Source organism: Schistocerca piceifrons, chromosome 1 (genome assembly GCF_021461385.2).
Source record: "Schistocerca piceifrons isolate TAMUIC-IGC-003096 chromosome 1, iqSchPice1.1, whole genome shotgun sequence".
NCBI classification, from domain to species: Eukaryota; Metazoa; Arthropoda; class Insecta; order Orthoptera; family Acrididae; genus Schistocerca; species Schistocerca piceifrons.
Window position 1 is genome coordinate 1,091,375,180 of NC_060138.1, and position 27,991 is coordinate 1,091,403,170.

The following is a 27,991-nucleotide window of genomic DNA, read 5'->3' on the forward strand; positions in this document are numbered from 1 at the left end:
TTCCTTTCAAATACATGTACTATTAACATTCCAACAAAAGCATTAAATATAAATGATTGCCATTACATGGCCATGTTTAGGATCAATATATTCTTGTCTGCCAATAGAGTCCTCTTCCTGTGATGCAACAGTTACACTGGCTTCCTCTATTAGTCTGTCCAGTGACTCGATATACTGACTAATATTTTCATCGTCAACACTTGCCATCATTTCTTTTAACAGCTCACACCTGTCCTGTGCTGCAGCTTGCAAGTTATCAGTGTTGACAACCGATGACTCCTGTTTCACATTAACTGCTACATTCTTATCTAAAGGAATGTCCAATTTATATTGTTTTTTGATATTATAAATGTCTTTCCTTTTTAACATGTGTACCCTTTTTAAACTGCTTTCATGTGCACCATCTCTTATTTTCTTTAAAATTTCAGCATCTGATAGACCACTTGCAATTAAGTCAGCAACCATTGCTCTGTCTGCAGGAGTGAGATGCAGAGAACCCATAGAGAAGCTGTGGCCTGTGTGTGTGGCATAGAACTGGACACTGACTTTGCCTGATGGCATCTTCGTCGCTATCAAAGAGGCAGGACATGTGCGACCAATTTTGACCGAGGGACCAGCCAACCTTTGCCCCAAACCCACTGTTTTGAAATTTCCTGAACGGTGGCATAAATAATAAATTTTAGACTTCTGCGTGTTTAGTGTACCACCACGTTGCTTTATGAATGAAACTCTTTTTTCACCTTCCATCTTTTCTTTCCACTGAAGGAACTCTGGAAAAAAAAAAAAAAAAAAAATTATTGGCAGCAACAGCTCAGCATTGACAGCAACAACTCAGAATTGATACATTCTTTTGAAAAGTGATATATTACTGTTTCCTTACGTTCCATGGAATCAAACTCCATTTCTTCTCTTTCAATCTTAATTCCATGCTGACATTCTAGATGGCTTCTTAAGTCTCGCATGAAACGGCATTTAAAATCATTGCATTCTGTGCACGACACCTTAAAAACAAAGAAAAGAGGTCAAGCATTTCAACAAGGAAACCACTAAACAACTAGATGTTAATATACGCAGATGGGAGGGTGACCTTGGGAGCACATATATGTAAGCAAGACTGTGGCCATACAGAAGTTACATAGTGCAAGGTATGCAGAATTAACTAACAGCTGGTAAGAGGTGATAGTTTGGCTTTAAATACACACTCTCTCTCTCTCTCTCTCTCTCTCTCTCTCTCTCTCTCTCTCTCTCTCTCTCTCTCTCTCTGTGTGTGTGTGTGTGTGTGTGTGTGTGTGTGTGTGTGTGTGTGTGTGTGTGTGTCAAAAATTTGGAGGAATACATTGATTGTGCCAATTTTCCTGTTTAGAAACAATTATTTACTTAAAAAGTAACTGCAGAACTTTGTTAAACATGTTTATTACACTTTTGAAGATTGCAGACGTGAGAGACAAACATGCTCAATCTACTCTACATGGTTTGATAAATATCATGGAAACAGGAGAGTACCCCAAGAAAGAGATCCAAGATTTCAGTATAACAACTCCCACACCGAGGGAGAAGACAGTGGCATTGAGGAACAAGTGTCATCTGTTGACCCAATGCAAGAAACTTAAACTGCTAGTGACAACTATCACACACTGAGATCTAGTGGCTCAACCGATAACTCCCGCAAACAGCCTCCGGATCACAACACAATATTATACGAGGAAATAACAGAAAAATCATGCAGAAGTTAAGCCTTATGATGGAGGCTTCCACAAACAGTGTAATAAGTTTTGTAAAGGAAGAAATGAAAGTACACAATGAAAGGTACCAAAACCACATCAAAGACCCAACATAGAGCAAGTAACAAAAAATGTGTTTCACATAATGAATGAAGCTCAAACACTTGCAAAAACAGGTATGACACAAAATCAAGAAACAGAAATAAAAATAAACTAAGAACAATGGATGACAGTAATCTGCAGAAGAGAGAAATGACCAGCTAGGCACACGAGTCACTGACATACGCTAGACCAAGAGAGAGAATCCTACAAGCCGCAGATAAGAGGGCTTGGTTCTCTGCAGGATAGCTTTAACCTGAGACAATGCCAGACCCAATAAAACAATTCCTAAATAAGAAGGCAATCAAAGAAAGGAACTCACACAGAACTGGGAAATAATGCTGAATTCTGGGCAACAGGGATCACTGTCAGACACTTTCGCTTTCCGCTTTTTTTCTGGGACAATGGAGAGGTGTTCCTTGAATAAGACACAAGGGTAGACCCACAAGTCCATTGCTGTTTACCCTTGCAGTAGAAGAAATTATAAGAATACCTCAAAGAGGGGGGTTTAAGCTCTTATGCATTTGCAGATGGCATTGTAATAGGCTCAAAATATATTAGAAAGCAACAGGAAACAATAAATGTGACAAAAACAGAAATGGGGGGAAAAGCACCTGCTTCAGCAGAGATGTTCATACAGCAGAGAAAACTAAAGATTGTGGCAGACTTCAAATATGTCAGCATCACTTAAAAAAAAAAAAAAGAAGACAATGTAAGCAATAATGGCCACTCACAAAACAGAACATATCAGATCCCTCAGCCTGGAGACAGTACTAGCACTATTCAGAGCAAAAATCTTGCAAATATTATCATAAGACATAAAAATCATGTCCGCAGCTCGTGGTCATGCGGTAGCGTTCTCGCTTCCCGCGCCCGGGTTCAGTTCCCAGTGGGGTCAGGGATTTTCTCTGCCTCGTGATGACTGGGTGTTGTGTGATGTCCTTAGGTTAGTTAGATTTAAGTAGTTCTAAGTTCTAGGGGACTGATGACCACAGATGTTAAGTCCCATAGTGCTCAGAACCATTTGAACCATAAAAATCATCAGATCACATCTCACAGTGAAAAACCTAAAACCACTAGGAAGAGTAAAGGCAACCTATACAAAGAAAGCATTTGGGTGTTCAAAACTACACGATCCAGACTAGTATATCTGCTAGTGAAGCAATTCTTCCACACTAAAGACCTATGGACAGATCTGATGCTACTAAACACAAGTGCTTTGGAAAGCCTTTTATGCACACTGCAAGAGGAAAGGGAAGACACACTTACAGAATTTTATGGCACAGGAGCCAAGACTGATCAAACATGGACTAAGGAAAACTTCGAGTTGAGACAAATGATCACCAGAATGGTAGCCCACAGTTCCCATCACCTTATCTGCAATACAAACACATCATGAACTAAACACAAAGTATGAGTATAAACTGTTTAACTGAATAAGCCAATGTTACCATATAGGATTCTGTTTTAAAAGGAAACAGCCAATAAGTGACTATGCAAACCATGATCTGTACAATGTCTATTTTCTTGTATTATTACAATCATATTTTGAGCTTGTGCACCTATTTGGCTCCAATAACTGTATTATTATTATTATTACTATATTACTACTACTGCTACTACTACTACTATTACGCACTTGAAGTGAAACTAACTAAAACAGTCAAGGCATTAAGGGACAAAATAAGACTGAACACATATACGGGGTGTCCAGGCTAGGGGTATACACAAACAAATCCTTATAATGAAAGAACTTGACATTTTATGTTGTTGAATAAGTACACAATTTATAGACACACTCTCCAAGGTGTGATCCTCAACATTTCATATACAGCACTGAGTCGCATGGTGCATGCTTGCCAGTAACAGGGCACACCCATCTCCCTATGTTGGCAAACTACGCAGTTCCAGAGATGCCTCCAGATGTTTTCCAGCAGGATGTTGGACAAATAAAGTTATAAACCTTAATAGTACTGAAATATAAACAAACGTTTTGTACACCTCTAGCCCAGACACCCTGTACATAGTGTGCCAAATAACTAATGAGACTGATGTTTTCCCATCAATATTTTCCAGATACATGCCAAATGTGGTTACCATTGTGCTGAACACACAGTGTTTCAATCATGTTGATGAATCAGTCGATACACTCTCAGCTGCTGTCAAAGTAACACAGTGCAAATAGCAGTGGTCCAACATACAGAGTCTTGGGTCAATACATAGCAGAAATGCTGAGTCACAGATACGCACAACAAAAAGACTCTCACAATTAAAGCTTTTGGCCTTTAAGGCCTTCATCAACAATAGACACACATATGCATACACATACAAATACAACTCACACACACGACTGCAGTCTCAGGCAACTGAAACCACACTGCCTTTTCAGGATTTTCCATTGTTTGGTCAGAGTCATGAGTCAAAGAGCTATGATAAAATTTTACTGTAAATTAGGAAAAATGATGTCAGAAATTTACAAAGACTTGTAACATGTTTGGGAAGATGATTGTCTTTGTTCTATGCAATTGTTCTGCTTGTCTTCAGTGTTTAAAAAATGGAAGAGAATCCTTACAGGATAAACTATGTGTCCGATGTCCTATGTTTCTCGAGTGGATCAGTATGTGAAAATAAAGCAAGGAAACTGCTGCCAGTCAAAGACAAATTACCATCATAACACTTGCATTGGAAGTTGGTTTCAGTAAGGAAAAGGTCAGGTCCAGTTACATATCCACTGTTGATGAGGATCCTAATGTACTGAAACAAATTGTAACTGGGGACAAAAGTGTTCCATATCACGTACCAGCTCTGTTGTAATTTTGGCATAACATTTTTTGTGTGAATAACCACCAACTATCCATCCATCCAAACGAATAGCCACTGCCAAATTGTGGCTGAGAGCAAAGACACTTTGTATTAAAACATGCTACTGAGAACAACATCCTCTATTTTGATGACCACTTCACTTCAAAGATTGTACCACTTGGATCCTTCCTTCGCCTGTAACACTCAAGTTATATTTTGTCAAAATTGTTGACTGGAATAGAGAAAGCAGCCTCAATTTTGTTTATGGCTGTGGCTAATGGATAATAATGATCTGCTTGGAAAGGGAGATGTTACTACTAATACTGGGCTAAGTTTAGGTTCAAAATGGTTCAAATGGCTCTGAGCACTATGGCACTTAACATCTGTGGTCATCAGTCCCCTAGAACTTAGAACTACTTAAACCTAACCAACCTAAGGCCATCACACACATCCATGCCCCGAACCTGTGACCATAGCGGTCATGCAGTTCCAGACTGAAGCGTCTAGAACCACACAGCCACACCAGCCGGCTAAGTTTAGGTTCCGTTGTTGTAATACTCACTGCTGAGTTTTAACATAAATGTCTTATGTTTAAACACAAACATGAGGTGGTTACCCCTTTGTTTCACAAATTAATAATAATTAATCTCAACATGACAAAATTCAGACATTAACTATCGCACACCACCCTAATGACACATACATATTCAAACACTACACGTCACAACAAAATGCAATCCAATAATGACTGACATTGCCCTAATGTTATTTACTATCCACACAATTCTCCTTTACATCCATTCTTCCTAAAAGTGTAATCCCCAATTAATTACTGTTATTATGGCTATTATTAACGGTCTGCCTGAGGTAAGAGGGATGTACTCAGCTACTACTTTTGAAGACCACAACACTTCCACCTCTGTCCTCAGGTCATTATGTAAAACACAATTCAAATGTGTTATATCGACAGCTGTAATAAACGTAAGTGACACACTGGTGGCTCCTCTTGATGTAAGAGAAAGCCATGTGACCCACTCTGAGCTTTGTAAGGACTACTTTTTCAGCTTTTCATGGTCGGAAGAAAGTAAGCCAACGTCGCACTGAAGGTTTCATTGAACACAACTTATTATTTCTCACTTTCTGCCTTTTCAAGAGAAGGTGAGTGTCCTGCTCTTCTTACACCATCCAATCTGCAGCATACATCTGACCAACAGCAAAAAGGGCACTGTGGCATTCTGAGTAGATGAGAAATTTCTTGTCACCTAGATATCTTATCTATTCCAGTGTCCACAGGATAGCAAACAATTCTGCGCAATAAAGATGGAACTGCTCTGGGTGCCCTATCCTGAGGACAATGTTAGGGAGCACAATGGAGCAGCTAATAAAACCCCCTTGCTTAGATCCATCTCTGTAAATATTAATAAAACCCAAGAGGCGATTTACAATCTCCTTAAATTTAAATATATAGTCTTGGGTACAATCCTTATGGTATGCAAGTCAATTTCAAAAGTAATCTGGGCTACTTTAGCAGCCAGAGAGATCCCTTACTGCACCTTGGCTTTGGACCCTCCACTGTAGGAATCCAAGGCTCTCCCTTGCGCGGATTCCAAATGGCCTTGTTGACTGCAGACAGTTACAGAACAAACATTCCAGTGGCAGTTGGGTAATGGAGATGACAGTCGGCAATTTTGGAACAGACAAGGTTCTGTGTGCTTGACATTCAGGTCTCATATGGGAGACATCAAATACAGTGGAGGCTCACCAGCCTCTGCACGCAGGCTAGTGACTGGACTCGTGCGATAAACCTCTGATGAAAGCCTAATACCTTCACGGTGAATGCCGTCCAGCTTCTGAAGAACAAAGGCCTTGCAGATCCATAAACCTGGCATCCATATTAAAGCCAGAGTCACATGAAGACTTTAAAGAGTTAGAGCAGATGTGTCCTGTCAGCTCTCCAAAAACCTGTGATTAATGCATTTGAGGATGTCCAAAGCCTTGAGGCATCTTGTCTTCAGTCATTTATGGTATGGCAGTTATGTTAAACTGTTGTCAGAAGCCAGGCCCAGATATCCAACCATTTCTTTAAAAGTCAGAACAGTGTGCCCTAGATAAAAACAGTTAATTAAAAAGAGCAGGGGCAATTAAAAGCAACAAAAACAGTTTTCTCAAAAGCAAATTTAGAACCTGTGCTGTTCGGCCATTCCTCCAGCTGCCTGATCTTCAAAGTTCAGTTGCCGAGTAGCTGTTGCAAGGTTGGAGGAGGGCAAATGCCGCGACACTTGTGTCCCTTGAAGGACATCATTCTCCTGCTTAAAATGGTCAGACAGGGCATTTCAAACCTTGTATCTAAAACACCTGTCCAAGAGGAAGTATCATATGGAAGTGGGTGGACGTCCACCAAACCCCACTGATAGAGCCGCAACAAAATATTATGCCTCCAGGCAGCATTGTAGGCCTTTTCCAAATCAAAGAACAAACTGATAATGTGTCACAGAGGAAAGCTTGTTGAATTGCTGCTTCGAGCAGCGTCAGGTTGTCGACTGTAGAGTGGTACCTCCTGAACCCACAATGGGAGTGACTTACGAGTTAGTAGGGACCTAACTATAGAGGTTAATCTGATCCTTTCCCGCTTTTAAAATTGGGATTAAAGCAGATTTTTTCAATGAGCTGGGAAGTTTCAGTCATCCATTTCATTAAAAATCTTAAGGAGAACCTCCTTTGACAGCAAGTCCAACTGTTTCAACATGCTGTATGTAATCAGGTCATCAACGAGCGCATCATCTTGAGCTACTGACAGTGCAGAATCCAATTCTGACATAGAGAAAGGCTTGTTGTATTCTTCAATGTTGGTGGAATGTAAATCAAAATTAACCTTTCCCTGTGCCTCCCAATAATGAAGAAAAGCTGGATCCTGACGAGAATCAGCCATAATGATATTCTATGACTGAGCCATTGACCAAGCAATGTCTCTTGGCAATATTAGGAGAGAGACCTTTTCTCGTACAGCTGCTATTAGCATTTATGAGTTCTGCCTTGAGATCTTCCGATGGCTTCCCACACTTTACTTGCAGATGTGGATCTATTGACGGACTTCAGGAGCTCTTGCAAAGAGCTCCGCTTACTCTCAAATTGTTCTCCTTGCCTTTGTCCTTGCCAATCAAAAAATTGCAAGATCAGCATCTGTAGGGCACTAATTGAATCTTCATATAGCTGCCCTCATGTCCCTGATTAGAGAATGACATTCATCATTCTACCAAGGCCCAGGCTGCCTCCGAGTGTTCCATTGGATTTTGAGATGGTTACATCAGTAGTGCAGTGGATCATGGCTATGAAGTGATCCACCCAGTCCTGGAGATTTTCATGCTGCTTAGAAACAGCTCACTGCCTTTAAAGCATCCAGTTAGCCTTTTTGAACAACCATCTTGGCAACTGGTCACTATCATTATGAAGCAGTGTCTGTGAGGGTAGGCGAGTAGGAGGAGAGGACTATGGCCGTAGATGAACCTATAGTGGTGCTAAAAAGCTTACCTTAACCCATGTTCATGAATACTATGTCTGCAGTTTGTGTCAGATTCTCAAGATCCTACCTGTGAGGCAAATGCTGTTAGATCCTGGCAGTGCACTGTGTCTATTAAAGTATCCTAAAAGGAGAAAGTGGTGGTGTAGTTCATCAAGAAGATATGTGAGTCTCACTGTCAACGAGCTCATGGGGCGGCAAATACAAAGAGCGCACTGTTACAGAATGTGGGCCACTAACCAAACAGCAATCGCTTGTAACGGAGTAATTACGGGCATAGGTGAGGAGTGGAATGTGCTCTTGATGAACACTGCAACCCCACCTTTCGCCCTATCAACAGTAAGGTCGTCTTTTCTGTAGAAGTACATCAATACAGGTTCATCAGTCTGTTTAAAATAAGGCTCTTGTATGAGTAGCTTCAGTTCTCTCAGGTAAATCCTGTAACCATTCATATCCCACTGGAGTAAAGGCACCATTTCAGGGGTGTATGTTTGATATTCCCTATCCTTGTACCATGGTGGTGGGGCACTTGTAGAATGAGGGGGTGTGGAGGGGCTGCCTGGATCCAGTGATGAGATTTTCAAGGCCACGATGTCCTCATCAGTCAGTCAGATGTGGCAGAATGCCATCTGATGGTGCATGAAACAGCTTTCGATCTGAATGTCATGACCATTTCCCTGTGCCCTTTCCTTTTGATGATGATAGTGAAAGGGGGGGTTGAGAGGCACTCTGCTTTGGGGGGGGGGGGGGGGGGGGAGGGGGGGGGTTCTTCTCGATGCTCACTGCGAATATGTTACTGGTCTCTTCTGTTGTAGCTGCCTGGATTGCTATGTCTTTACTCATTCTGCTTTGGCATGTACAGGTGCGGATGGTGAATAACGGTACACTGGATGGCATTTGTGCCTAGATGTCTATTTTGAGAACAGGTTCCTAAACAAAGGAAGCATAAAAAGCAGCAAAACAGGGTTCTGAGTCGCAGGTAGGCACAACAAAAAGACTCTCACAATTAAAGCTTTTGACCATTAAGGCCTTTGTCAAGTTGCATGAGACTGCGGTCATGTGTGTGAGTTTAGTTTTCAGGTAGGCACAACAAAAAGACTCTCACAATTAAAGCTTTTGACCATTAAGGCCTTTGTCAAGTTGCATGAGACTGCGGTCATGTGTGTGAGTTTAGTTTTCATGGATGTGTGCAAGTGTGTATGTGCGTGTTTTGTTGATGAAGGCCTTAATGACTGAAAGCTTTATTATGAGAGTCTTTTTGTTGTGCCTAAAAACAGGATTTTGTCACCTTATATTCCTTTTTGGCTTCTTTGTAGGGGATCTGCTTGGTCACTTATTTCCTGAAATTTGCAATCCTCAGAATAGACAGGACAGTTCTGACTCCAGATTGGGTGGCTCCCAGAGCAGTTTATGCAGACTGCTGGAGACAGGCAGGCTTCATGGGTGCCTTTCCACATTTCCCACCGGTCGCTTCACCTCCACACATCAGCATGTATGGCCAACATGCTGGCATCTGTAGCACCACAAAGTGTTAGGTAGATAAAGCCTAACCCTAGGTCGTAGAAACACTGTCACGATGTGTTCAGACAGCATTGGATAACTGAAGGTCACAATGAAGATGGTGGTCTTCTCAAGTTGTCCAGTATTTGTTCGTCTCCTTTGATCTATATTCACTATCCCCTATGATGCTCATTCTTGTATGATTTCTGTGATGTCTAAGTCCATAATACCATGCAAGTGACCACACCCTTGCCTGAGTTGAAGGAATTATGCAACTCAATAATTATGTCACTGTCCCCCAATTTTGGTAACTTCCTAAGAAGTTCCACCTGCTGTGCCCCGTTAGTCTCAACCAAAAACAACCATTGCTTAAGCTCTTAATACAGTTTAAAGTACAAGAAACCTAGTCTTTTGAATACAGGAGGGGAAAACTTCTTCGAATGTCTTCTCCTTCCTACTGATCACAACAAACACATTCTGATTTATGACTCCCTGAGCGCCATTACTAAATACAATTTGATCATCAGGATGACTAGCCTCTATCATTCGTTTGAATGAGTTGGTGTGACCAGACAGTACACCCATCATGCTGAAAGTTGATAAGTTTAAGTGCGAGGGTTCCACCTTGGTACCACGAACAGCTGTCTACTTAGACAGTGCCCTGCAACTGAGGTGCAGCAAGTTCCTCAGAGATTGCCCGCCAACAACTGTTCTGCCTCAACAGCCAAGTGACTCATCAGCATTTAGCACACCTTCAGACTGTGGTTTTTTTAATAGAGGTTTTGACCAAACTCACAATCTGAGTAGCACTACCTACCAGCCCCAAGGTGTAATGAAACCATACCCAGCAATTGAGTGCTAAGCTCCATGAGGTGCTCACCATTAACATGGTCCAGGGGGTACATGTGCTGCATCAAATGCCATGCCCACTGCAAGCATTGCCCCGCACCTGAAGCCAGAAAGGGGCCACAGCTGCTACATTCCTACCCTGTGCTGCCTCTCCCTCATCCACTTTTCCCCAACCTTCCCTGCCACTCTTCATGGCATTGTCCTTCTTATCCCCTTTACTTGACACATCCCCTCCTCCAGTCAAACTGCTATGCTGGCAAAATGTAATTAGCAGGAACAATGGAAGCCATTTAGGTGTTACTGTGTATGTACATGTACTCCACAGCTCTGAAAAGGGTTTGTCTGAAAGCTAATGAAATACTTTCTCATTTATGTGCCTATCAACAACTCAGCATTTCAACTATTCAGTGAGTTGTCACCTTCTCTCTTTAAATTATTTGTATTCCACCAAGGAGTACCATGTATTTAAATCAGCCAAAAATGTGGTGCACAAGCTGTACAAGAAGTAATCGCATACAATAAAAGTGTAGAATAAATTGGACACACTTAAAAAAATAACATGATCAGAGTTACCCTGCCTGTGTAGGCAAAAAGAATATTTAGAAGCCAGTTATTAGGTACACATTTTCAAAAGATGAAATGCTTCAAATTATGGTCCAAATGGCACTCAACATTTCTCCAAAAATGAAGTTACTTTATCTCTTCATGTAATTGGTTTAGGAAGCTCCAATAGTGAACTTTTTGTTAGTACATCATTTGTAAAACCTGCAGTTTTATCACTTTTGGATTCATAGTTTTGAGGTTGATGAGTTGAACTAGTTCAATGAAAATTTGCTGCAAAAAGAATGGACTACTTTCAGTATTAAATGCATGCACAAACCTAGCATGCTTTGAATGAAAAATGGGGGCAACGACAAAAAAACCTGTTTAACGGGTGGCTTATTCTTAGGGTTATTAGTGCACTGAATTCTAATATGATGACAAAAAAGCCACATCATCCTCCATTTTTTGTGTACTTGACACTCAATATTTTAAAAATTACAGTGTTTAGTGGTTTTAATTATATATTTAACATTCTATTGTAATTAACAATTAACAGCTGAAATTTCAGTGGGGGGTGTTTCTGCTGGCTAGAACATATCATAACTACTATGCCACCTCTTTGATTCTTCTTTAGTATTATCAGAAGTGCAATCAAAATGTGTGTGTGTTGGATCTGACATTCAAAAATGATATTTGATTAAAACTATACATAAAACTGCGCATTAGAGGCACGCTTGGAGGGAGCTGCTAAGTTGTTACAAAAGAAAAAGATCCACATTATATTTCTCATGTGGCCAATATGCTGGAAATGCTAAAAAAATTAAGCTGTTTGATGAGCCTCAAGACTGAATTTTTGAAAAATAAACTTGATTTTATCCCTGTAACCTTTCTTTTAAACTACCGAAGTTCTGCCTGCTTTTGAGTTCAAAGCCATAACAAACTGACCCCATTTCACCATAATTCACGTAAAACTTTGGCAATCTTGTCTGTATGTCCCACAGATTCACCAAAATCTGTAAGTTGTGCAATTCCTCACCCCCCCCCCCCCCTCAAACACCAAATCACAGAGTGACATTTCTTAATTAAAACATTTTTGCAATGTAACTTTATTACTTGCAGATTGCTGTTAATTATTTTAAGCTAATTTTGCATACTCTTTGCTATACAGAAATCAGCAATTGTCAGTCTAACAGAATACATTTTACAGTCCTTAGATGAGAAAAAGGTTGTCTCTGCAATGTTTCTGGATCTTTCAAAGGCATTTGACACCATTGACCATGAAATGCTGATACAAAAATTAAGCAACTATGGCATTCGGGGGCAACCAGGTGAATGGATAAAATCATACTTGTGCAACCGCAAGCAGTATGTATCATTAGGAAACTCATACCAATCAGAAACCCAATCCATCAAATATGGAGTGCCGCAGGGTTCGGTAATGGGGCCATTGTTATTTAATGTATTTGTTAATGATATAGGTGTTGAGGAGGAAGAAAAGAAAATATTGTATGCTGATGACATGACAATACTAAATAGTGACCAAAATATGGAACAGCTTGAGAGAAGAGCATACATATCTGCAAATGTCACAGCTCAATGGCTGTTGGAAAATGAACTGGTTATAAATCTAAAAAAGACTATGTATGCAGTGTTTAAAAACAAGGAAAAGGCTGTAGACATGGATTTAGAGGTTGACGGAACAAGGCTGGAAGAAGTAGAATCTGCTAGATTCTTAGGTATTCTTGTGGATAATGAACTGAAATGGAAAAAACATATTAATAATGTCTGTAAGAAACTGAGCTCTGTCATATTCTTAATGATGCAGCTATCACAGTATTCAGACAAGAACCTTCTGTGTACAGTGTATCATGGACTTTTCGAACCATACTTACAGTATGGAGTGACGGTGTGGGGAAACTCAAACAAACAAGAGACAAAACGAGTGTTCACATTACAAAAAAAAGCAATTAGGACCATTTTAAGAAGAAAGACCTCTGAAACATGCAGAAACTGTTTCAAGAATTTAGGTATCTTAACTTTTTCATCATTATATATATACAAAACAATAATGTACATCACAAAAGGTAGTGAGGACTGGATTACAAATGCTAGTGTACACACCCACAATACAAGAAAGAAGAATGAAGTACGGAGCATACCCCACCGACTGGCAATGCTAGAAAAAGGACCCCAGTACTCTGGTATCAGACTACTAAGAAGTCTGCCCAAAACCTTGCAAGATAGTGTACTTCACAATGAATTTACAAAGAAACTTAAAGACTATCTCATTGAAAAAGAGTTTTACAGTGTTGCAGAATACTTATGCCATTAAATTTGTATATATTGTTACTCATTATCAGTGATGTAAAAATGTAAGCTAAAGGTGTAGAAAAATAATTGATAAAGAATTTTAATACTTTGACATGTCCTATATTACACGTACATTTACTGTACATGATGTAATCTTACAGGATCAAATAAAATTCAATTCAATTCAATTCAATTCAACATAGCAGTTTACAGCTGACAAAATAGAAAGCACTGCTTTTGCATTAAGCTTATCCCACATATATCTGGGCACACAAGTCCTCAACTGATCTTACTTTGCCTCCTTTAACGATGCTTAGCAATTATTCACAAATCACAAGAGATAAATTCCATTTGATACTGTACAATTGAAAAACACATCTGTCAAATTTCTAGACCTGGAAGACTTTGTGCAAATGATGATCTGCCTTTTCCCTTTATGTATTAAAATCCACAATGTACCCGAACTAACTTCAGAGACTTTCTTAACATGAACAAAACAAACTGTTACCTCAGGAACAAATCACATTTCTCTGGGCCCATCACATGTTGGATGTACTGCAATAGTTACACAAACTTATGATACACAAGTTTTATTTCTTGAATAAATGGGCACTAAAATACACAAGACTTGCAGTTAACACTGGTGATATGAAAAAGAGTATGCAATTGAATAAAAAATTGTGTACTTTTGAATACATTATGGGAGTAGCAGTGATCAATGAGTTACAAATATTTACTATTAAAAACAGTCTTGATCAAGATTTATTTATTGAGCTGACTGGTTTCGACCACTACTGTGGTAACCTTAATAAATAAATTGTAATCAAGACTGTGTTTTTTTTCCCCCTCCCCCAGCAGAAAGAGGTTCCTACTCAATGGTCTGAAGATGACCACAGTAGTGGTCGAAGATGACCACAGTAGTGGTCAAAATCGGTCACCTTAATAAATACATCGTGATCAAGACTGTTTCTAATAGTAAAAAAAAAAAAAAATGCGTGATTTTACGTTTCCCCAGCTTAGGAAAATCTCTAATATATCTTTGGTATTCAGCTAGGAGGCGTCTTCCAGAAGGCACGATATTTCACCAAGCCAACTTTTTGTCATCTTATTCTCCTACTTAAAAAGGTCAGACAGGGTGTTTCCAACCTTGTATGTAAAATACCTGCCTGAGAGGAAAGAGCATATGGAAATGGGTATATGTCCACAGAACCTGCACTGATAGTATTATGCCTCCAGGTCGTAATGTAGGCCTTTCTCAAATCGAAGATGTCACTTAAGAGGAAAACTTGTTGAATTGCTGCTTCGGGCATCATCATGTTATCGAGTGTAGAGTGATACCCCCTGGACCTATACTGGGAGTGACTTACAAGTTAACAAGGACCTGGTTTTAAGAACACACACTAGGTGCTGGTTGACATTAAGCTTTAGTGTCTTTGCCATGCAGTATGCGAGACTAACGCTACAATAACTACAGGGGTTAATCCAATCCTTCCTTGGTTTTAAAATTAGTATTAAAATAAGAGACTTTCCATGAACTCCAGTCATCCAAATTTCATTAAAGAGCTTAAGGAGAACCTCCTTCGATCGTGACTCCAACTGTTTCCACATGTTGTATGTTACTGTATCGTGACCAGGCCCAGTATCACAATCTAATGACAGTGCAGAATCCAACTTCTATAGAGAGAAGGGCTTGTTCCATTCCTCAATGTTGGTAGAAGAGCAACCAAAACTAACCTCCCTCTGTTTCTCCCTACAATGGCAGAAAACTGAATCTTGATTAGAATTAGCTGTAATAGTCTTTTATGAATGAGCCATTGTCTGAGCAATATCCCTCAATGATGTTAGGAGTCACCCCTGCTCTCTTACAGTTGCTATTGGTGGTTGAACTTGAGGTCCTTCTGAGGGTTTCCCACACACTACTTGCGGATGTGGATCTGTTGATGGAGTTCAGGAGGTCTTGTCAAGACCTCTGCTTAGTCTCTTAATGCAAACAAATTAAAAAATTGTGTATAGCTTTCAGTGGGATAAGAAAATTTCAAATATTCCTTGAGGTGGGAGGTGTCATCCAGAAGGCACATTATTTCAGCAAGCCAACTATTTGCCATCTTCAGGCATTCCTGATGACCAATTAATAACTGCTGGGTGCTGCCTTTATATACTTTGCCCCCTCCCACAGCTTCTAGCCAGCTGACTCTTGGTGGAATCCTGGTGCGGTGGTAGGGGAAGTGCAACATCATGGGTCAAATTCAGTGTTCTCAGTAGCAGTGCAGCCAGTGTCTGACATGGGTCTCTGCGGCATGGTGACGATGCATTTTCATCTTCTTCAGCTGTTATGATTGGAATGGGTTTCTATGTAGACTGCCGCTGTGCTTTGATCATGCTCAAGGCTGAGTCCCAGACCTTGCTTAATTGAAAGCTGTTGTTTTTATTTATTAGTCCACTGTGTAGTCAAATCTCTACAGGCTCTTCCAGAATATGATCCCAGAATGTGTTGGACTGTCCCAACAACCCGGTGCATCGTAATTTGTGGCATGTCTGCAGGAGATGTGGTGCTTTGCCACATCGGACTTATGTTGGGGCTGTTCGTTGCCTGTGTGGCGTTAGTCTTCAACACATCTCTCCTACCACGTAGATAGTCTGACTGACACATTTTCCCACACTGGCAAGAGATACAGTAGACTACTGATTTCCGCAGTACTAAGTCTTCCCGACTGATCCCTGTAAGGCTTTCATCTCGGCTGGCAGGTATGCTCGTCAAGCGAAGACCAAATGGCACAGCAGACTACACCATCTACCGTAAAGACACACACAGATTTGCACTTGCATGCCTTCAGCTGTCATGTCTCTTCACAACAATGCGTCCTAAACACATTAGTGTGCAGAGCATGTAAAATCTTGGACTGTAACAGTCTAGCAGCTGAACGGCAGCACTTACAGGTTGTATTCTGCAAGAATGGTTACAGTAACTATCAGGTACAACATCCCATATGAACAAAGAAGCCGAGACTATGGCCTGCTGAAGATGAAGAGAAACCTGTAGCAACGTTGATTATCTCACACGTCGGGAACATATCAGCAAAAATTGTAAGAATACTCTGGAGACACAACATCCAGTGTGTGTTCCCCTCACAAGGCAAGACAAAAACCTAACTGGAATCTTAAGGATGACCTAAGATTCTGGAAACCTTGTGTTTACCACATCCCTCACCAGTGTGGAAAAACATATGTAGCCCGACTATCATGGCAATAGGTGAGATGCACTGAACACAAATGCCACATAACAACTAATGTGGCAGAGGAACTGCATCTCCCACGGACATGCCATGAGTTACAATGGCACCATGTTGTCGCAACAGTCCATCATCTTCTGGGATTGTATTCACAATGAGGCTGTACAGATCAGACTATGAAATAAAAGGACAGCAGCTTTCAGTCAAGCAAGGGCTGGGACTCAGCCTAGGGCATGACCAAACAACCAGGGCAATCTACGTCGATATCCACTCCTTGTCAATTACAATAGAAAGAAAATGAGGACACATTGTCACCTTGCGGGAAGGACCCATATTTGATCCTCAACACTTATGAAACCACTGCAGCAGGTCTGTGCCTGATGGCAGCTGGCTGTAGGCTTTGGGAGGGGAGTGATGATTTAAGGTGGCCAGTTATCATAAATGCCACATAGTGGTCTGCTGAAATACCGCACCTTCTGGATGACACCACACTGCTGAAAAGCTGAGAAATGTTCACGATTTTCCTAAAATCACATATCAAGTGCCTGAAGAAATGCACAGCAAAAATAAGAAGCTTGACAAGCTCCAGAAAGGAAGGAGCACCTTTTGGTTTCCCTTGTCATGCCGCCGAGATGTTGATTAGACCAAAGCATACCAACTTTAGCGAAGGTCATTCATCAGGTCAGAACTCCAGCCATGAACCAGATCACCAGAACTGCTTTGCCCTGGTCAGGAGGCATGGTCTGGTACACACAACGCAAACTCAATGAGTTGTTCTTGATGCACCTGTAGTTGACATCGACTCTCTCCCCAGATTTTTGTGAGTGGATAGATGCAGTCAGCTGGTCTCAAGCCAACAGGACATGGCGGTCGCCCACCGGCAGACAAACTGCTAAATATCAATGCCTTGCGGCTAACCCACCACAAGAAGAACCTCTGAGAACTGTCACCAATTATACAAAGAAAATATCTGACAATGCTACATTATTTGTACTATGGGGCACTGGTACCAATGACCCTACCAAAAGCGGAATTTATGAGTGGTGTAGATCAAAGTTGGTCTTAGTCTTCCATGGGATGCTGTGGAGGAAATACGATGTGAAACATGCTGTACACTTACCAGGGCTGCTCCACCAAAGCCAGATACCTCCAAGAAAGAGAAGGGAGTCCTTAAGCTGCTCCGAAAGATTCTGAGACAAAGGGAATTGTACAGTCCTGCTACCATGTCATGTATATGACCAGAAAATGTACGACCTACAACATCTACATGAGAACTGAATTAGATCTTACCAACCAAGTGAAAAGGAAGATGATCAAGCTTCTCCAGCACATAGTCCGAGATAAGGAGACAGTCAAAAAAATCTGTCCACAATCAGCTGTGTCAGCTAGACATCATGAGCAACCTAAGGTCCATGAGTAAGGAATGCCACATTATCCAACTGTTTAGCCACACTGGCACATCAAAATGTTAATTAGCAAAACCCATTTGCGATCAAATGCCAGCACCACATGCGGAATTCAGCGCATTTCATCCAGCAGCTCAAGAACTTCCAACTGGGCTAATAACATCTCTTGGTGGAAATTACTATGAACAAACAGATGCAGTAGTGATGGGACACCAGTGATGGGCAATATGTTTATGTGAAGAAGCAGCCCTGGTGCTGACAGTCTAAAGGCCCTTATTCTTTTTTCAATATGTAGATGATACATTTGTAATCTAATCACACTGACAACATCTCCTGCAAAATTTCCAGCAACACCAGTATTCACTGCACCACAACATCAAATGAATGGTGGAGATAGAATAAAACTATCAACCTCTTTTTCTGAATGTGCTCACCAATCGCAGACCAGATGGTTGGTTCGTTGGTTGGTTGGTGGGGAGGCGATCAAACAGCGAGGTCATCAATCCCAGGATCTAACGTGATAGAAACCAAGGGAGGAACAACACAAAACAGCACAGTCTAGTCAAGAGGAAGGGGAAAACGGGCAAACAGAGAGGTAAAAGGAATGTCGAGGCAGCAGGAAGAGGAAAGAGCAGCAGGGGAGTGGGGGGAAATGGAGAGAGCTGGAGTGCCCCAGAAACGCTACATGCGTTGGGGCATCAGTAATGCAATCGAACCGTTCTGGTAGCCACAGCATAACATGATCACGACAACTGGGACAACACCGGGGGAAGAAGACACAAGAACAGGGAAAATAAATCTGAACAAAAGATCAGACCAAATATAAAGCAAAAGGCAGGGACAACATGGCCAATGGGAGAGGCAAGGATAAGGCCTCCATAAACAACACTAACTGAGGGACTCCAATTCCAGAGGAAAATTCAAGAACTTAAACCTGTGAGAACAAATCACTTTTGTGAAGAAAACTGAGGACAGACATAACTATGTGAGAGTCATCCGCTAAGGCCTGGGACAAGGAAGGTGACTGACTTAGTGTGAAGGGTCAAAATGTGGGGACAGTCCAGCAAAATATGGATCACCATGAAGGAAGCTCTGCAACTACAAAGGGGAGTGGAAGGAGGACAGAAGCTCATTGCAGAGCAAAAGCCATGGGTCTACCTAGTACGGCATATGCAAAGACAGCGGAGGATGATAGATTCCTGCCGTGAGAGGCAGAATGAAGAGCACCACGTGGTGGGAGTTTATTAGACAGGGGAGTAAGCATCCAAATAGTTGACTCAAAAATGAACAAAAAGGGATTTGACATAAAGCCGCAAATCCTCCCTCGGAGGGGGCTTGGTGGTGGTGAACGTGTCCCCATCAGGCCTAGTGCAGAACAGTTAGCAGGGAAAGTGTTTCACCTCAAGTTTGGGAGTCTAGCCCTCTTCCCATGCATGTAGCCATGTAAGGGTAGGCCGCAGGATCATAAGAAGCAGCATTAAATGACCTGTTACCACCTGAACATGCACCTATAGAAGAATAGCCAGTTTTTTGGAGCTCAATATGTTTCATGCACCAAGCATCAGCCCTGATACCATCAACTCGGGTGAGGGGCCACCCAGCCATAGCAAGGGTCATCCAGCAGTGACCACTGCCGAGAGTTCCGATGTCTCAGAATGACACAACCACTCCTTGACATACAAGGGGAGGCAACAGCTAAATCAGAAGTGTGATCCCTGTGTTGTTAGGGTGCTAAACCAGATTACATTAAATGTAAAGTCAGTCAGTCACAAAGCTCAATACGTGTCAACTACATCTGCTAGTGGTTTTCAAGCTGAGGAGTTACAGCAAACAGCAGAGCCTGGTTCAAACAAGAGAGTAGAGTACAAGCACTATTCTTATTATACTCAGCTGTTGTCAAGTCTCCAACAAACAATGCACTCTTCCACAAGTGCTGAGACAATCCAAATTCTCACACTGGCAAAAAGGCATTGGCCCATAAAAAGACTATACACTGTAACAAGTTTGGCCACTAAAAAGGTTTTTCTATATTCTGTGAACTCAGGGAAAAAATTGTGTTTCATCTTTGGTGTCTCAGGTTTACATTAGATCACAATTCATCAAACTCTCAAGCTGATGCTTGCTAGTACAATTAACTGATGAGAACTGCATAGGTTTGATGGGTCTGACACTGGACCTGACCAGTCACCGCTTTGTTTCAAAAATCAAACATCGTATTTCAAAACTGTAAAACAAGACCTTAAGCCCATTAAAGTGATTGTACTGCTTAATTTTTGCTGTACAGGATGCTGTACTTCAAAATCAGCCAAGCTCCTGTGCTTACCAGTATTGTCTATTTTGCTGAAAATGATCAAATCTACATCATAATATACGCCACAAGCTGCTGTACAGTGCATGGTGGAGGGTATATCACACTAATATTATTGATTTTCTTTCCTACTCCATTTGTGTATGAACGAAGGAAAACCGACTATTTATGTACCTCTGTATATGCATTAATCTCTGGTCTTACTTGCATAGTCCCTATACAAGACTTATGTTGATGGTAGCATAATGGTCACACAGCCTTCACTGAATACTTTACAGGTTCTGTAAAATCATCCAACAGGGCTTTGTGAGAACTATATTGCCCTTTTCCAAGCATTCCCGTTCAAGTTTCCACAGCATTTCTGTTAAACTTTCATATGGGCTATACAGACCGGTTACAACCTTAGCAGCACATCTATGAAGTCATTGTAGATACTCCAAAAACTAGAAATATGCTCAAGAAATGTTCATCTTTCATGCAAGTTGGTTTAAAAATTCTCTGCATTTTCCCAGAAGCTTCCAACAAGTTCTATTAACCTTTCTTCATGCTGATTTTAAGTGACCATACCATTTCATATTACCTCAAATAGTTATTCAATGTGACAAGCTCAAGATGTCCGTCAAAAATCTTGTAATCAGGTATTACTGCATTCATTTTCTTTATTCAAGGCGTTATCTTTTTTACCCCCATGTAAAGAGAGCTGCCATTTAATACATTAAGTTGAAATTTTGTCTAAGTCTTAATGTAATTCCTAACAGTCGTCCAATGACAATACTTTCCTGCAGACCTATACATCATCATCATCGTCACCACCATCATCTCACATGTGAACAATCTGCTGCTGCTGACTGGTTGGTTTGAGAGAGAGAGAGAGAGAGAGAGAGAGAGAGAGAGAGAGAGAGAGAGAGAGAGAGGGGGGGGGGGGGGGGGGGGACCTCTGACTGTACGTATTGGTAGTGCTGTACATTTGGTGCAGTTTTGGGTTAGCATGCAGGAGGTCGAGGGTTCGAGCCTGGGTTGGGGTGCATTTTTTTTATTTGCTGATTTCATTCTGACATTTACACTGTTATACATATCGTTTCTTAGGTCACATATACCATAAATTTACAACAGTTTGTAACACTAAACATAACAAATACTGGGTAGACAAATAAGAAACAGATAGTTGAAACAAATGACCTGTCATAGGACAGAATAACTACAAAAACAATACCAATTTCCAGATGCTAAAGAAGATAGCACGGTACAATAACACAACATCTACTTGTCATTTATACTACATGTAATATGAGCACTCAGATATCACACATTAGCAACAGGTAACAGTAATAATGTTCTTCAGAACAGAATATGTTGTCCTCAGAACAACAGATGCTCGAAGTGACCTCCCTGCACGTCCAAACATTGCGCAACCTGCGGATCATACAGATCTGGACTCTTCACAGCAGACCTATGTCCACAATAATAAGAGCAGCACGAACACGCGCTACCGATTCTTCCACATTTGTTGTCAGAGTAGAGTACATGTGCTCCTTCAGCTGTCCACACAGGAAGAAATCCAGGGGATATAGGTCATGTGAATGCGGTGGCCATACAACTGGACCTCCACATCTGAACCATTTCCCTGGAAATTTCTGCCTAAATACTGTCGCACATTACTTCTAGAGTGTGGAGGTGCACCATCATGTTGGAACCATATCCTCAGCTGAACATGAAATGAAACATCTTCCAGCACATCACGCAGACAATTTGAGAGGTATACATGATACCTTCGTCCAATCAACTGGTTAGGCAACACGTAGGGCCCAAAAACCTGATACTGAAGCAAACTTGATACCCACAGTTGCTGGTTATGTGCAGGTCAACACCACACCAATGTGGGCATTGTGCATATTGAAGACACCCTCACGAGTGAACGCTGCTTCATCCAACCACATTACGGTGTTCACAAAGTTATCATTGGTTTGCTGTTGCTGTTGTTGGAACCATTCACAGAACTGCATCTGCCGATGGCGATCTGCAGGATGCAGGCGTTGCATGAAATGAAAGCATAATGATAGGGATGCAGCCCACGCTCATGCAGCACGTTAATGACCGTGCATTGCGAGACACAGAGCTGCCTTGCTATGCTACGTGCACTTTGCTGAGGTTCTTGGTACATGACCTTCAGACTACCTTCCTCAGTAGCCGGATTACAGCAAGTCCATGGACGACCTCTGTCATGTGATGGTGGAAGGATGATGATGATGATGATGATGATGATGATGATGATGGGTTTGTGGGGTGCTCAACTGCGGGGTTATCAGCGCCCATACAAATTCCCAACCTTTGCTCAGTCCAATCTCGCCACTTTCATTAATGATGATGAAATGATGAGGACAACACAAACACCAAGTCATCATGGTGGAGGGAGAGAACCTGACTCCCGAAGGCGCAGCTCCAGATGACGAAACACATTTTTATCTGGATGGTGTCAACGAGGATATCTAGCAGCATATTCATGAGCAGCAACACCAGCCCGGTTATCAGATGCACCAAGGGCCAGAAGCAAATCCACATATTCATCATTTGTGTATGCCATACATCTGCCACACTGGTTTAGAGGTTGACAATGAGAAAATTCATTACGTGTATGCATGTACATTGGAGTCTGTCTTGGGCGCATTACTCCACTCGCGACTAGTCCGTCTGGTGGACAGTGCATACAGTATAAACACGCTGTCAGTCCTGCTCGCTGTTCCACCCAATGCGCATTACCCTCTTACAGATATTGTTCTGTATGATTCATACCGACACCGCTAATTGTGAAATGTTCGGTTTCGAATTACACTGTTTCCCTTACGGTAATAGACGTGGTATTTCCACAATCCCATCAATAGAATAATAATATCATTGTCATACATACTAAACGGCATGCTGTTACCAGACTCAACGCTGAAAGGCATAATTAGTGGGACCGTGGTGATAACACATACAAATAAGAACCGAGTTTGGACATTATTCGCAAAGCATGTTGCTAGTCCTACTGGTAACTTAAGGCCCTAACGAAATGTAATGGACCTGAACGAGAATAGTAGTTGGTACTAATCTATGGGACCAGTGGGGGAAGGTACAAAGAAAAAAGGTTTCACATCTAGTAGATGAAGTGGTGCGAATAAATTCATGACCACAGCATGGAAAGGGCTTCTTTCAGAGCTGACCAATCTCCCATTTTTAAGATTGTGGTAGTTCAGTGCAAATGTTTTCTGGGGCACTCCGTGTTGATGATTAAGATGCCAGATACTGTACCACGTGAAGTACATTTACCAAATAAAAAACATATGCCTCAACCGAGGCTCGAACCATTGACCTCCTACAAGCTAATGCAAAACTCTTATCCACTACACCAAATGTACATCGCTACTTAGATTTGCTGATAGAGGTGTCACCCTGTATAAAGTATAGAGTCATTCTGGCAAAACAAGTACAACCGGGGGGAATCTGGGGTGGGGTATGGGTTTTAGGGGCTGTAATTTCAGGGTCAGAATGTGATGTAGTTTTTAAAGAAGTTCCTGACCAAATGACGTAAGTGTTGCTGAAATTAATTGAAGATCATGTTGCAGAGGTTCTGTAGTTATTTCAGATTGTTTTCCTTTATATAGGGATTAGGAGACTAGGGGTTTTCAGCACCTTGTCATCAATCATAATACTGAATTGTGATCTGTATCAACTAGGGCTTGTAGCAGTAATATAGAAGTTTATTCATCAGCCATAAAATCTGTTGTACGGAGGGTGAAATGATGCATTTCGACACTACAGAACTTATTTAGATGAATATTCATGGAAGTGTAGTGTACCCGATGTGTGTTTTTTTTACATAAGTACTAGGACCCAAACAAGCAATATTCTTAACATTATGTTCGAAATATTACTGGATGCAATATATGTATACCATCTGTTCTCTCTCCTGCATTCCTTCATTTATGAACGCTAGTCTTTGCTGTTAAATCTGTGTCATAAATCATCTCTGGCAAATTCTCACACATTGGTCAAAGCCAACGGGTTGTATCCCGTTCTTTGTTTTCGTGCAAGATACAGTTGGAACTTATGTTTTTCTCAGAAAACTTACATATTTGCTAAAATAAAGGGTGACAAATCTGCAGAAAATTATATTTCAGCAATGAGCCTACAGTCCCGTATGAAAATTTCACCAATCTGTACTATCACTTCAAAGATCTTGGCACAACTGCTGAGTGGAAACTCATGAAATATTTGCATGTGATGGAACTGAGATTACTGCAAAACAAGCTGCACAAGCTAGCTTAGAGCAACCACTGGAAAACCAAATCCTCACATCTTCAGCGGAAATACCAAGTTTGGAAAGAATCAATCAGTAATGGTGACATGAGAATAGGGCTGAGGGAGGGAGAAGGTGGGTCCGGGCCCTGGAATTATTATTTTTTTTTAAACTAAGTATAAAAATCTTGAACTGAAGCCTAATTGTAACACTTGAAAATTAAAAATTTTAACCCCTGATAACACAGACATGAAAGGATGCTGGAAATTTCAAAATTAGTTGTAAAAGCTTTGTTTTTTGAAATATAACATACAAATGTTATCTTAAAGCAAAATGTTAGAGTGTGAAATAAGATCAGTTGCCGAAGGACAAAACTGTTAGAAACATTCTATAATGATAATTATAGTAAATGGAATTTTCAAACAAGTACAGACTAACTTTTAAGCATTACTCTTGCATTAATAAAATATATCTCCTGAACTCCTAATTACTCAAAGAATTTCCAGGCTATGTTAAATGTAACATACAAACAAAAGTTGGGTCAATGGAAGCATCCGATTCCACCCATCAGCTTTGGCCCGTGACGTCACAATGGCACAGAGTTGAGTTTTTGAGTGTGGCGTGTTTATAGGTCTTGTTTTGATGGGGATGGTGGTGCCTTTGGTGGTATGTATATGGGTTACGTGTTATGTGGTGTAGTGGATTTAGTTTGCGAGTGCGGCGTGTTTATAGTTGTCTTTTGATGCGGTTGGTGGTGCTCTCTGGTGGTGTGTTTATGGGTTGCGTGTTATGTGGTGTATTGGGTTCAGTTGCGTGTTACTTAATGATGCATTCGGTATTGTTTATTGGCGTGTGCGGTGACAGGAATTGGTTTTAGTGAGTTAACGATTTAGTTTTTGTTGTTTCTAAGTTATTGTAGTGCTGTTTGCTGTACGTCGTATGTGATTTTTTTTAAAATTAATTTGTTTATGCCTTTGTTAAGTATGGATATGACCGATAAATTGAATAGCATGCGTTTGCGTATGCAGACGTGTGACAGTGCTTTGTCCCTCATCAAGTTTCTACAAGTTTTTGGGCTGTTGGCCCAAGGTGTCAAGTGCAGTGTTTGTCGAGAGGATATGCGATTGACGAAAGTTACGGCGTCTTGGACCAGGGATGGCTATGTGTGGCGGTGCTGTAGGGACAACCTATGGCGCACCGTAAGGCGAGGTTCCTGGTTCGAGAAGTCTAGGTTGGGCACGCGAGAGATTGTGCTGATGGCTTATTTTTGTTATAGATCCTCTCACAATTCTGTGCGCATGAGATTGGCACGAGTGAGAGGACAGTGCTTGATTGGTTTTCATTTTGTCGCGAACTGTTCTGAATATATTAAGTACAGGGGTAAGTTGGTTGGGCCTCAGGTGGTGGTGGAGGTTGACAAGTTGCAGTTTGGGAAAAGGAAGTATGGGGGGAGTAAGCCTTTGGTTGGTGTACGGGTGTGGGTGGCTGTTGTATCGGGGTGTGGATTTTTCAGATGTGTATTTAGGGTTTTGGAGGGGTGGACTAAAAGGGCATTAGTGGGATTAATAGAGGAGTTCATAGAAGATGGAACTACCATAATTTCAGACGCATTTTCATTTTACAGGGGGTTGACCGAGAGGAGGTACAGTCATTTAGTAGTTAATCATAGTGTTGAGTTCAAAAATTATGAGACCGGGGCTTGTACAAATACCACAGAGGGGTTTTGGGGAGCTGTTAAGTCAGTTGTTGGGAGTGGGAAGAGGCACTCTTCTAACCTTCAGTCTCATTTAGACGAGTACTGTTGGCGGAAGAGCGTCCCCGAGGGCTATTGTACTTCTAGAATTTTTTTTAAGGGCACTTAGTAAGACGTATAGGTCGAAGGTTGTTGGTTAGGAAGGTGTTGTGTGGATGGGTGGCTGTGGCTCGGTGAGGGGGGGGGGGGGTTGGGGAGGGGGGAGCGGAGGGGTTAGTTATTGGTAATGTTTGTGGAGGTAGGTGGGTGGGGGGTGGCCGTTGTTCTGTGATTTTGTTGTGGAGGATCTGTTTTGTTGCAGTTGTTGAGTTGTAGTGTGTGATTGAGAAGAAAGTGTGTCAGGTGACTTTTTGACATTTATTGCCAAAACATCTGAACTAACTGATAATCACCCAAAATTTTTGTTACCAATACTGCAGCCACTGTCTTGTGTGCATGTACTACAGGTAGTGCGTTGTAAAGTTGTCAAAACTCATTTGAGGAGAATGATACACTGAAATTTCATGCATTTTTGGGTTGCTTCAAGACTGTTTCACTGGACAGCTAGAAGAGAGATGCTGGATCCCTGGTCAGCATATTACCTCAAATGTACAGTGTTTCTACATCACTGGGTTGGCAGTACAATTCCCCACATGCATCACTAATCGAAAATGTGAATATTTCAGTTTGGGAGCCATAAAGTTATCAAAATATGAGGCTTGTGTATCCATTTCAGAAACCTATACAAGGCTTCAGGGCTTCTTTTAAGCAACCAAGCAGGAGGCTTAGAAACCATAGACGGACATATTACTACCCTGGTCTGAACCAACAACCCTAAACTATACAGGCATTCTAACAAATCACCTCCACCCCACCTTACTACACCACGAAATGAGTTAAAACAGTAACGAATGAACCAATTTTATGTATAAAAAACTATACAATAGCAGAGGATAACAACAAAAAGAATGACATAACAACCGAAACACACTCACTACCATTTAGTCCTAAGTAACTAACTCGGGACCTGTACATACATCATTCATAAGCCCACGGAATACAAAAAACAAAACACCTCTCAGGAACACTCTCTTTTCATCAGTGCTCATGACGTTAACGTTGTACATTGGGAAAGCGCTTAATGTGACGATGATTTCGATACCGCTCGTGACCAATAGCGTCGTCACAATTTGACGGGCGGTATCGTAAGTATTGCCCCAGCCTATAATCCAGCATGACAATATTTGTCTTATATAGAATTTCGTCATAAAAATGTATGGTGCTAACTTTCAACAACAACAACTTTCACTCTGGAAATATACCTTTCCGAATGATGTATTGTGCGTCCTGAAGTGGCGATCTCGTGCTGCCACATTCCAAAAATTCCTGTGACAAATGTTACAAGTCTCTTTACCCTGATTTCTTTTTACATCCATGTGAAATTTCACTATATGTCTGTATAAGCTCTTCCTGTGCTTAAAAGTTCCACCACACAATTCACATAATCCCCTTCGGGATTCCATATGTCTACAAAACTCTGAAACAAACCCCAATGAGAATGAAAGTGGTAGAAAAACAATTGCAAATTACGATTAAACACACCGCTATGCACCAACACTGCCATTCAAATGTTACTAATTACTATTAACTTTGCAAGGAGGTTCACTCCTGACTGTAAAGAGCTACACAGTCAGTGTT

At 41.2% G+C, this 27,991-nt stretch overlaps 1 protein-coding gene across 1 annotated transcript; it reads right to left on the reverse strand.

Moving 5' to 3' along the window:
* On the reverse strand, positions 1-27,984 carry LOC124798254. Its single transcript, XM_047261577.1, has 3 exons — positions 27,616-27,984; positions 881-1,001; positions 1-770 (listed from the first exon to the last, which is right to left on the reverse strand). Exons 1-3 carry the CDS (start codon positions 27,814-27,816, stop codon positions 43-45), a joined length of 1,050 nt encoding a protein of 349 aa, XP_047117533.1. The 5' UTR covers positions 27,817-27,984; the 3' UTR covers positions 1-42.
* Between the last annotated feature and the right edge of the window lie 7 nt (positions 27,985-27,991).

Coding starts and splice junctions, on each gene's coding strand:
- LOC124798254 (XM_047261577.1), bottom strand. CDS start 27,816: ATGGAATCCCGAAGGGGATTATGTGAATTGTGTGGTGGAACTTTTAAG. Junction 1,002..27,615: donor ACAATACATCATTCGGAAAG/GTATATTTCCAG, acceptor TTTGTTTTTAAG/GTGTCGTGCACAGAATGCAA. Junction 771..880: donor GGAGTTTGATTCCATGGAAC/GTAAGGAAACAG, acceptor TTTTTTTTCCAG/AGTTCCTTCAGTGGAAAGAA.